This window comes from Hyperolius riggenbachi, chromosome 5 (assembly GCF_040937935.1).
Source record: "Hyperolius riggenbachi isolate aHypRig1 chromosome 5, aHypRig1.pri, whole genome shotgun sequence".
In the NCBI taxonomy this organism is placed as follows: domain Eukaryota; kingdom Metazoa; phylum Chordata; class Amphibia; order Anura; family Hyperoliidae; genus Hyperolius; species Hyperolius riggenbachi.
The window spans coordinates 251517127-251529334 of NC_090650.1; the positions used below are offsets into that span (position 1 = coordinate 251517127).

Genomic DNA, 12208 nt, shown 5'->3' on the forward strand with positions numbered 1-12208 from the left:
CCAGGGATAAATACAATTACTAAACAATAAATGAAGGTAAGAGGTGCCTTACCTTAAGGAAGACATGTTAAATTGATCTGAAAAAAAACTTCAAATCAATTAATGGCTGGCGACATGTTCAGTGAGATTGCTCACTTTTTCAGGCCAGTATCTGTCTGACTGATTACCTGCATTGTTTGCTGAGCTTCTGCGTGTCTGCCTACCCACTTCAAACAATGAACCCGTTTGACGACCTGATCTGATATCTACTTGGCTTGTCTATAGGGGTAAATTATACATTTACCATAAAGGTGGCCATACACTTGTTAGATTAGCAGCAGATAGATTTCTGATCTGATGTGTTTTGGAACATTTTTTACTAGGAACAGATTTCCAATAGATTTCAGTTTGAAATCTATTGAAAATCGATCTGATGGCATTTTTTTGCCATCAGATATCCATTAGGGCCAATGCAAAATGATAAGCTATCGCAACAGATCGACCTAGATTTTCCAGCCTGCCAGATCGATTGAAATCGATCTAAATCGGCCGCAAATCGGTTGATTGGTCAATCGATTTGCAATTGACCAATCAATGGATTTTGATCGATCGGCCAAAAATCGGCTGAGTGTATGGGCCCCTTTACACATTTTCCTTCAACCTTTATATACCCAGAGGAAGAGGATGTTGATTTATGGCTACCAAGTAATTTACTAAAGAGGTTACCCACTGGTTTGTAAAAAGAATTCTATTGAAAATAAAAACCATGAAACACATTCTATTACAGTGGCTAAATAATGCATTATCTTTGCAGTATCTATCCAGAGCACATGGTTTGAAAATGTTTGTTCTGGCTTAGGTTTTTGCAAGCAAAACCAAACCTTGCACTGATGTCCTTTCTCTAAAAGCAAATCTTCCTCCCGACATCTCACATGCAAATTTTACTTGTGCAGCGCCTTTCAACTGACATCAATAGGAGAACCCCACATTAAATAGTTGATGCTTAAGTTCTTCCAAGATGCTCTCAAACAATGTCTCCATCATTTAGACCAGATTCAAAATTTCCGGTATTAGAGCAAGTGATAAATGCAGGGGTGTACTTACCATTTCCAAACGTGAAACTGGCATAAATATGCAAATAGAAATAGGAAAAAAAGGTAACATTACTATCTTTAGCCCGGTTCACATTGCATAGATGAAAAGCTGATCTGTGGAATGGATCATTTATAAAAAAAAAAAAAAAAAAAAAAAAAGGTTTTTTTTCCATCTGTGACCCTCTATTCCATCAGCGCGTGGTCTATGCGATGTGTCCGCCAATCCAGAAACCTCGCTCCCACTCCAAACTTGCAGTCCATTCAATGGAACGGGCCGAGCGCATTTGATCTAACAGGGCAATGTGAACAGATCCTATTATACAACATAGGTACGGATCACATCTGTTGGGATCCAGTCAATTTAATTCTGCTAAATGGGCCATTTTTAATGCCAGTGTGAATAGGCACAAAGAAACCACTAATAAACAGAATAGGCATACTCACTTTTCACTCTCTCCTAGCCACTTTGATACAAGGTCTGAAGAGGATACTGAAAAGAAGGTGGAATTATTGGCCTCTGTAGCAACTGCCTTGGCTAAATAAGATTTCCCTGTCCCAGGAGGCCCAAAGAGCAGGATCCCTCTCCAGGGGGTTCTTTTACCTGGAAAATATCAAGATTCTGAACCTGCTGTGCATTCTTATGGCAAATAATATCTGAATTAAGCTCATTGTTTCGGAATTCCTACTAATATTTGTGGATGGATAAAATACATTAACAAAACATAGCAATAACTTGCCACTGCACAGTGATGCAGAATTCCACATACACACACACACACACGTTTCCATATAGGTAATACTATAGAAAAACGTGACAAACATGTAACATTATTGAAGAAGATGCTGGTAACATTAGTAAAAAAATATACATTAGTGAAACATATACAGTATGTATAATCTGATCAAGAATCAACTAAGATCTTCATGGTTACAAAAAGGCCATACACTGAAGGGATTGCTAAATACAGATCAGTGACAGAGATATTTGTATAGTTTTTAGTATGTCATTAATGGATGTGTGTTCGCTCACAAAATGTATGCAACCAACCCCAAATTGCTTTCTAATAGTCCATTCATAATGCATTACTGAGGCAAGAGACAGTAGAGCAGTTGGTTCCTTCACAGCTACCTGTAAACAGTGTCCATAGAAGATAATTTTTGATAATTCATAATTCATGCATTTCGACATTCAAACCTCTAATTGGGCAAAAATGTCTGTTCCACGCCAGTGGGTAACATTCAATGGTCAAGTATGGCGATTTCCTATCAAATCCATGTCAGCATACTGTGGGTTAACCCCGCCCCTTCACCAATCAGGACTGGTAGCTATAAATCTTGTATCCCAGCCATAGTTCCCTGCTTTTTTTTCCTTGTCCACATCGACAGGACTGGTCGCAAATTTAGAAGTGCAAGCTTTTTATTTTAAATCTTACCTGGTTGTATCTTATAACCGCCATGCAGGGTGCCTCCCCTCGCATGAAGATTTCCCTGGGAGCCTCTAAACGAGTGCGTGGTGGAATTCCCCCATTTCTGCTGATCATTCGGGGGATAAGACTTGCAGGCAGCAATGTAGCCTCTCAGGGCAGCAGCAGGAGCACACATTTCACTTCCTACAACAGTGAGTGCGTTCCAGACTCAGGAAGTAAACTCTCCCAGTATCCGGATGGTGCAGTGGACTAGCCAATAGCAGAGTCTGCACACACCTAAGAGGAAATTGTTTAAATGTAGAGCGGCTGTGAACAGCTTGCTACTGCAGCTGGGAGAGAGAGAGAGGAACGCTCTGCTGAATCGCCTGTAAGGTAGGAACAGAGTTTAGTTGTGTAACAGATAAATGTATCGGTTTTGTTATACAACCTAGTGGTAGTCAGAGATTAGAATGTTTGTTCTATGTTTGTTTTTTACAGCCTCCTTTTGTCCCTACACCAGCAGTGAGCCAAGATAAGGTCAGCAGGGGATTTGTTTTGCTACTGGTGCTTTGCAGGGGAAAGTTTTTCTTGTGCTACTTAAAGGTGGCCATACACTGGCCCGATTCGCGGCCGTTTCGACAGCAGATTTGATCCTGGGATCGAATCTGCTGCCAATCGTTCGCGCTAAACGCACCCGCCGATCCGATTTCCTCCCGAAACAGGGGGGACAGGCGGCAGCGGCGGCTCCACAGATTGTGGTCGTTTCAGGCTGAAATCGATTCACAATCTGTTTGCAGTAAAGGCAGCCATACGATCCCTCTCTGATCAGATTTGATCAGATAGGGATCTGTCAGCTGGTCGATCTAATGGCAAATCGACCAGTGTATGGCTATCTTAACTGTTTGTATGCTGTATAGATCTGATTGTGCTCCATTGCTTTATTCAGCTGTTTGCCGAGACAAGAAATGGATGCTGCTGCCCAAGTAACTGATCAGCCTGAAAATAATGGGTAAGATTTTTAGCAGGTAGGTATTTAGGGATAATAGAGGTGAAGATTCTATGGATTGAAAACTAATACACATACCTGTGTATTCCTTTTCAGACCGCAAGACAGGCAGACTGCCTCTACCTCCTCGAGTCAAGGTTCATCCTCAAAGACTAGCAGAGGAGGAAATACTAATAGAAGTCCCCAAAAACGAATGAACGTCCTGATAAAAAACAATGCTGGGCTTGTGGTGATAAGACTATGCCGGGGAAAATGGTTTGCATCACCTGCTTTTACCCTTTCCCGGTTGATGATGACCCGCATCAGCAGGATTTACCCTCTTTAATCAAGGAGATTGTACCACAATCTCTGGAGAAGCAGGCTGCAGCTTCTATAAGTGGCACTCAGCCTGTAGACAGTATCATCTATAGAAAATGTGGAGTATGAAGATGACATAGCTATTGGCTTTGACTTTGCACTAATTCCTCAATTTATAAAGTCTATTAGAGACGCGATTCAATGGGAGGATTCTGAAGAACCTCCTCAGAAAACTAAAAAGTATTATCCTCACCTCAAAAAGAAAATTGTATCTTTTCCAGTTATGGAGGAGGTTTCAGATATAGTTAACGAGGAATGGTCAAAGATAGAGAAAAAAAAACAGCTCTTGCAAACCGACTTTCAAAACTGTACCCTATGGAAGGAGAATTAGCATCACAGTTGGAGTCTGTACCGGTGGTAGACGCATCTGTAATGCGTTTAGCTCGACATGTGACGCTGCCTCTGGAGGACTCAGTATCATTTCGTGACACTATGGATAGAAAACTGGATCTAGACTTAAGGAAAGCATACACTAGCACAGGTGGAGCATGTAAACCCGCCATTGCATTAACGTCTTTAGGAAAGGCTTTAAGAGTTTGGACGGATAATCTTGAGAGGGCAATCCAGGCTGGTGAGGATATACAAGTTTTATGTGCGGTGTTGGAGGAATTTCGTCTAGCATCCGATTTTATAGGCGAGGCGGCGTTCAATGTCATCAGATGTGCCACCAGAGGTATGTTGTATACAGTGCCGGCGAAACGAACTATGTGGTTAAAAATGTGGTCGGCGGATTCGGGTTCGAAATCAGCGTGGTGTAAAATTCCGTTCGACGGCAGAAATTTGGAAACAAGATGGATGCCGCAATAACGAGAGTCACGGGAGGTAAGTCGGGATTGCTCCCCCAAGATAGACGTCCAGAAAGAAGACAAACTAACGAAAATAGATCTTTTCAAACGAGACAGACTAAAGATTTCAGAAGTTCCAGAGGTACTCAAAATTTTCGTCGAAAATGGCAGGGAACACAATCATCACTTGCAAAATATAACAAGCAAAGATCCACTGCTAACCCACAACCCTTAAAATCTTTCTGAGATACGGCCCGCCCACTTGAAGATAGTTGGGGGTCACCTTCGAAATTATGTTCAAGTTTGGGCAGATTCGGTCCAGGACTCATGGGTATTAAGGACCCTAAACATAGGACATTCTTGGGAGTTCAAGGAACACCCTCCAGAAAATTACTTTACAGCAACAAAGCTTCCTTCAACAACAGAAAAACTACAGATTTTACATCAGTACATAGAGGGGCTTATTCAAAAACGAGCAATTGTGGAGGTCCCGGAATCAGAGAGATTCACAGATTTTTACTCACCTCTTTTTTTGTGACAAAAAGATCGGGAGAGTTGCGTCCCGTCCTAGACTTAAGACTGTTGAATGTTCAAATCCATCAAGACAGATTCAAAATGGAGTCATTACAAACAATTATTTCATCAGTGCAGATTCGAGATTGGCTGATATCAGTCAATTTGGAGGACGCATATCTCCACATACCTATTCAAGACGACTTCCAAAGGTATCTGAGATTCGCGATACAGGACACCCACTTTGTTCCGAGTATTGCCTTTCGGTATATGCACAGCGCCGAGGACGTTCACAAAGGTCCTAGTAGTGATCATAGCTCTTCTAAGCCAACAGAAACTGAGAATACATCATTATCTTGACGACCTTCTGCTGATAGCATCCACAAAAAGCGAATTATTGGAACACAAGGAAATTCTCCTGGAGACATTGACCAGATTTGGGTGGTTAGTAAACCAAAAGAAAAGCCACCTAGAGCCCACACAGATGCTTATTTATCTAGGCGCTCAGATCAATACAATGGAAAACACAATAAGCCTTCCCACAGAAAAGATAGAAGTCATAAATCAGAGAGTGAAAGATGTGTTGAAACAGAGATTGCCTGCCAGACACTGTTTGAAAATATTGGGAACATTGACAGCAACGATCCCAATGGTGAGATGGGCAAGGTGGAATATAAGAATATTTCAAAAGAACTTCCTAGAACAATGGAACGGGGAACACATGAACCAGCCTATCCAGTTGTTACTGGTAATGAAAACGGAACTCAGATGGTGGCTAGATCTCAACAACCTACAGAATTGCCACAAGCCTCAGTTGGACACCTCAATATACATCACAACGGATGCGAGTATGTGGGGCTGGGGAGCACATACAGACAGCAAGCTAATTCAAGATGTCTGGAGGACACCGACAAAGGGAGTGCCAGCGAATATTTTAGAGATCAGGGCAGCATACAATGCACTGTTGCACTTCCAGCAGGACATAGCAGGAAAGTCAATAGTACTGAGGATGGACAATGTTACGCCAGTGGACTATGAACAACCAAGGGGGAAGACGCAGCAAATCACTTCTGAGGGAAATTGCACCAATAATGGATCTAGCACAACAGAACTTAGCATCATTGCAAGCGATACATATCCCAGGGCTACAGAATGGTCTAGCAGACACTCTCAGCCGCAGATGGATAAACAACAACGAGTGGGAATTGAAACAGGAGATCTTCGACAGCATCTGCCACAGGTGGGGTCAACCTCAGGTGGATCTTATGGCATCCCCGAGCAACTCGAAGTGTTCTCAATTCCTATCGAGATACAAATTCCCCCAAGCACAAGCCTGGGATGCTTTAACAGCACCATGGGATTACAAACTTGTATATGCGTTCCCTCCAGTGCCTTTGATCTACCGTCTCTTAAGGAGAATCAAGAGAGAGTGTCACAGTGATCGCCATCCTCCCCTATTGGCCAAGGAGGCCATGGTTTCCAATGCTGAGGGATCTGGCATTGGAAGAACCATGGAAGTTACCATGTCCTCGAGACCTTTTGAGTCAGGGGAAGATACTGCACCCAGACCCCAACATATTAGCTTTAATGGCATGGAAACTGAGAGGGAATAGTTAACAACGCTAGGCTGTACAGAGGCAGTAACAACCACACTTTTAAAGTCGAGAACATTCTCTACCAATAGAACTTATCACAGGACATGGGAAAAATATACAGTTTATGAGTAACAAAAATAAAGATTACAAGTTTCCCGCGATACCCGACATACTTGAATTCCTACAAAGGGGCGTGGAAATGGGTTTAGGAGTACGTACCATTAAGGGACAAATATCAGCTATATCAGCTCTAATCGACCAGAGATTAGCATCACATACACTAATAACTCAATTTACGACTGCAGTAAACAAAATTAAACCTCCCAATCGCAACAAAACACCAAGCTACAAAACACCAAGTGAAAGAACTAATAAAATATCGTTCCTTGAAAGGTTTGACACCCCAACACCTTCAGAAGAGCCTCAATCTAGGTGGAGTGACAGATCACAACTTAGGCCTTGAATCCATGGTCCTTAAATATAACCACGATGTCTCAGCCGCTTTTGACGGCATAGCTCCCTTAAAGATTAAACGTTCCACACCATTACATCACGCTCGCTGGTTTGACAACTCTATAAAGGAACTAAAGAAACAGGGACGCAGACTGGAACGAAGGTGGCACAAACATCAGTCTCCTGAGAACAAACTTTCCCTAATTGCTCACCTGAAAAAATATCAAACGATGATTAACAAAAAGAAGTCCTTATTCCTGTCTCACGAAATTGCAAATGCAGCCAACAGACCTGCCCAACTCTTCCGCACGGTTGACAGTCTCTGCAATCCATCTTGCAGGAAATCCAGCATCAGACCTTCACAGGAACTGTGCGAGAAATTTGCCCACTTCTTCTCAGACAAAGTCTCCTCCATACGATCTGCCATTCAATTCACAGCCCCAGAAACCCATGCAGAGCCATATAACAGGTGCAAAAATAGCCTACCACCATGGTCTGATTTTAAGGTAATCACTGAAAAAGACATTTTGGATAACCTCTCAAACCTTCGCCAGACTACCTGCGATCTGGACCCTGGCCCCACTAAGTTCATGTTGAAATGCCCTGAGCTATTTACACCGGCATTCCACAAAATAGTCAACGGCTCCTTACAAGAAGGGTGGTTTCCCTCTACTCTGAAAGAAGCAATCGCCAGGCCTCTACTCAAGAAACCATCCTTAGACCCAGATGCTCTAAACAGCTACAGACCTGTCTCAAACCTCCCCTTTCTGGGAAAAGTTATTGAAAAGGCTGTCTACCTCCAACTTGAAGCCAGGCTCTCCAGAAACAACATCCTTGACCCTCTTCAATCTGGCTTCAGGAAATATCACAGCTGTGAAACAGCCCTCACCCAGATTTGCAATGATCTGCTCATTGCAAGAGACAAGGGTCAATGTTCCATCCTGATTTTGCTCGACCTCTCAGCAGCTTTTGACACAGTCGATCATGAAATCTTGCTCAACAGGCTACAAGAGTACTGTGGCATAGATGGCATTGTTCTCCGGTGGTTCAACTCCTTCCTGGCTGGCAGAACACAAAGGGTAGCCTTAGGGCCCTTACTCTCCAACCCTGTACCACTAAAATACGGTGTACCTCAGGGCGCAATATTATCCCCTTTACTGTTCACCATATACATGCTGCCACTTGGAGAAATCATACAAAAACATGGCCTGACATATCATTGCTATGCTGATGACACCCAGCTATATTTGTCATTCAAACCTGACGTCACAGACCCTACTCCACAAATAAACGCATGCTTAGCTGAGCTTCAGGAGTGGATGAATAATAATTGGCTAAAAAAACTTAATGCTGACAAAACTGAGGTTCTTGTTATCGAGGGCCAGGGCTCAACAGCAAAGCAGCCCAAGTCTCAACCAATACTGCTAAGGATAGGGAGCTCAGACCTGAACAACTCAGACTGTGTGCGCAGCCTGGGAGTACTGATTGATGGGAAATTAAGCTTCAGGAATCAAATCTCAGCTGTTGTGAAACATTCCTTCTTTCACCTAAGGAATATTGCAAGGATTAAACACCGAATTCCTTCAGAGGATCTTCCAACCCTAGTTCATGCCTTCGTCACATCAAGGTTAGACTACTGCAACGTCCTCTATACAGGCCTGCATAAGTAAGACTTACGCCGCCTGCAATTAGTACAGAATGCCGCCGCAAGGCTGTTAACGAGCCAACCCCGCCATTGCCACATAACACCAACCCTGAGCTCACTCCACTGGCTACCGATAAAATGGAGAATTCTGTTTAAGATTGGCTTACGGACATTCAAATCCTTGCACAATCAGGGCCCTGGATACCTGAAGGACTTGTTGCAACTACATCACCCCCCCCACAATCTTAGATCAAAAGGACGTAACACCTTGGTCACCCCCAGAGTCCACCTCAAAACATTTGGAGACAGAGCCTTTTGTCATGCTGCCCCTACACTTTGGAACTCCCTGCCACACCCAATCAGGACAGCTCCATCCCTGGAAGCATTTAAGTCTAAACTGAAAACCTACCTCTTCAGTCTGGCATTCATGAACATCTGACTAGCTCCTCTGTAACACAACCCAGCCTGCAACCCTGTATTAATCTGAGACACAGCTATGCGCTTTGAGTCCTATGGGAGAAAAGCGCTTTACAAATGTTATTGTAACTTGTATCCGCAATGGGATTTGCCAATAGTGCTGGAGGGGTTGTCAAAACCACCCTTTGAACCGCTGGAAAGCTGTACTTTGTCTAATTTAACGAAACAAAACGTTTTTCTGATTGCAATAGCCTTGGCGAGGCGTGTATCGGCGATACAGGCGATAGCCTGTTTGCCCCCTTACTTGCAATTTTTTCCTGACAGGGTTACATTAAAAACCTGACCAAAAGTTTATGCCCAAGGTGGCAACACCTTTCCATCTGGCGCAAGAATGAAATCTACCAACCTTTATTGATCCTCAATCCCACACGCCTTCAGCATAGAATATTCCTCAAATTCTGGGAAAATACATTGAAGAAACAAAATTAATTCATACCACGGAGAGACTTTATTATTCCCACAGGGTATCGTAGAGGCCAAGGAGCTACCACAAGAGCGATAGCAAGCTGGCTGATTAAGGCAATTAGAATGGCTTACAATAATATGAATGCTGCTCCTCCAGCACAAATCACAGCCCACTCGACAAGATGAATTTCAACATCGTGGGCAGCTCATGCAGGAGTTTCGGCAGACACCATATGTCGTGCCACAAATTGGTCATCTACCAATACGTTTGTGACTCATTATCGAGTGGATCCAGGAGCCTCATCCACAGTGGAATTTGGCAGATAGATCCTCTCCTCTGCAATTCTTACAAATAAAACCTGACGATTATCATTTATGTTTATTAAACTATGATATATATAAATGTGTATAAATACATATGTATGTGTAGTATACTTTTGTCGAATTAAAGACAAATATCATTTCAGCAGTATATGGTTAGTCCCACCCATTATTTTAGGTATAGTCAAATCCCACAGTATGCTGACATGGATTTGATAGGAAAACGGAAAATTGTATACTTACCTAACGGTAAATTTTCCTTTCCTGTCAAATGCCATGTCAGCATACGGGGCACGCACCCGTAGCTCAGTCTATTTATAGGACATAGTAACAAAAGCAGGGAACTATGGCTGAGATACAAGATTTATAGCTACTAGTCCTGATTGGTGAAGGGGCGGGGTTAACCCACAGTATGCTGACATGGCATTTGACAGGAAAGGAAAATTACCGTTAGGTAAGTATACAATTTTCAGTTTTTCTGGTGCAATATAGCTAAAAAAGTCATTCAGTTGATCAATCGGTGGTGCGGATGAATAGTGTAAGGCGGGCTTTAGAGCTCATTTACACCAGGTAGATTATGAGGGTGTTTTAAGCACGCATGGCAACCTCTGGTGCGGTTATCAAGCTCTATCCATTCATTGAACTGAAATGGACAGTGTATTATACAAGAAACAGAAAAAAATAAATAAATAAATAAATAAATAAATAAATGAGCATGCAGCTGTGGTGCTATCAGATATTTCTCTCTATGCAATGTTTGATGATCCTGTGTATAGGATATTATGGGCATGCTGTTACGACACTGCACCACTCAGTGTGAACAAGCCCTTTTCTTTAAGGGTCTTTTCACCCTTGGTGTAATTGGCGCGTGGCAGAACAGCCTAGCACAGCGCATTGCAACATTTCCATCATTTAGTTCCCTGTGGTAGATTGTGCCGACAGGGTAATCTGCATGACCCCGCCTCCGCTCAGTCACATTCTACCTGCAGGACAGGAAGTACATCACATCAATGTCCCCGATCTGCGCGTGCGCACAGCTGCCATCTTTAAAGATTGTTTGCCGTGCTTTGCTTCCAATGGAGCTGTGCACCATTTGGTACCATGCGCACAACTCTGCTTGGTACCGCTCTCCTGCTTCTGCGTTAGCTGGGTCATTTCTATCATATTATGTCGCACCGCAGATACTATGGCCTGTCTCAGACAGTAATAGCCAGTGCAATGAACTGCAGTGGGGGAAAGTATCATGGCACGACACAACATGGTAAGTATGAAAAAGGGTCCTAAAGACATTGATGAATACTGGTTTAAATCACAATAGTATAGCTTACAGTACTAAATATGCAATTAGTCAATTTCTAGAAGTTAAGGCTTCTTGCACACAGGGACGTTACAGGCGCATGTTAGTGCAGCGGCAGCCTGTAACGCTCCCCCAACGCACAGCAATGTAACACAAGTGGGCTGTCACACTGCCCATGTTGCGTTACATTGTAACGCAGCAAAGTGCTGCATGCTGTGCGTTCTACTCGGCTAAGCCGCGTTAGACTGTTTGCACATGCTCAGTCATGTTGGGGAGGAGGGGAGAGCGGCCGGGCACATGGCTAATTAATATTCACTGCACTCAGTGACGTGCAGTGTTTACTTCCTGGAGCGGCCGCCCTGTGCGGCGATTGGCCGGGCGGGACCACGTGATGCCGCATGCATCCAAGAGTACGCATCACGGCCGCCAGAGTGAGCTGCACAACGCGGCTCACTCCGACGTCCACACCAGAGAGCACCAGGCGTTACGTTAGGGGCATGTTATGTGCCCTATAACGTCCCCTAAACGCAACGTCCTGGTGTGCAACTAGTCTAAAAGAACAACTTAATTGACAACCAGGTTTAGGGTACACTGCAGCAAGATAAAGTAAATACAAATGAAGGTGGTAGGCTAAACTACCTGTAAAGAGATGTGGAAATTTAATTGGTAAAATCACAGCTTCCTTAAGTGCTTCCTTGGCACCTTCCAGCCCAGCAACATCACTCCACTTCACGTTTGGTTTTTCCATGACAATAGCTCCTGCATATTAACAAGAAGGGTAACAAATTACTTGTCTTGCAACATAAAAGGCAGATTATCAACTCAACTGATTTAAAAGAAGGAATCTTTTAATGCAACTAATCGCTTGCAAATAC

The 12208-nt window shown here is 43.3% G+C and overlaps 1 protein-coding gene across 1 annotated transcript in view; it reads right to left on the reverse strand.

Moving 5' to 3' along the window:
• The window catches only part of VPS4B (vacuolar protein sorting 4 homolog B), an 86283-nt gene that overhangs the window by 32968 nt on the left and 41107 nt on the right, over positions 1-12208 (reverse strand). Inside the window, exons 5-6 of the mRNA XM_068236782.1 lie at positions 11973-12092; positions 1518-1674 (exon numbers count right to left, since the gene is read on the reverse strand). Of these exons, the coding sequence (XP_068092883.1) occupies positions 1518-1674; positions 11973-12092 (277 nt within the window). The remainder of the gene's footprint in view (positions 1-1517; positions 1675-11972; positions 12093-12208) is intronic.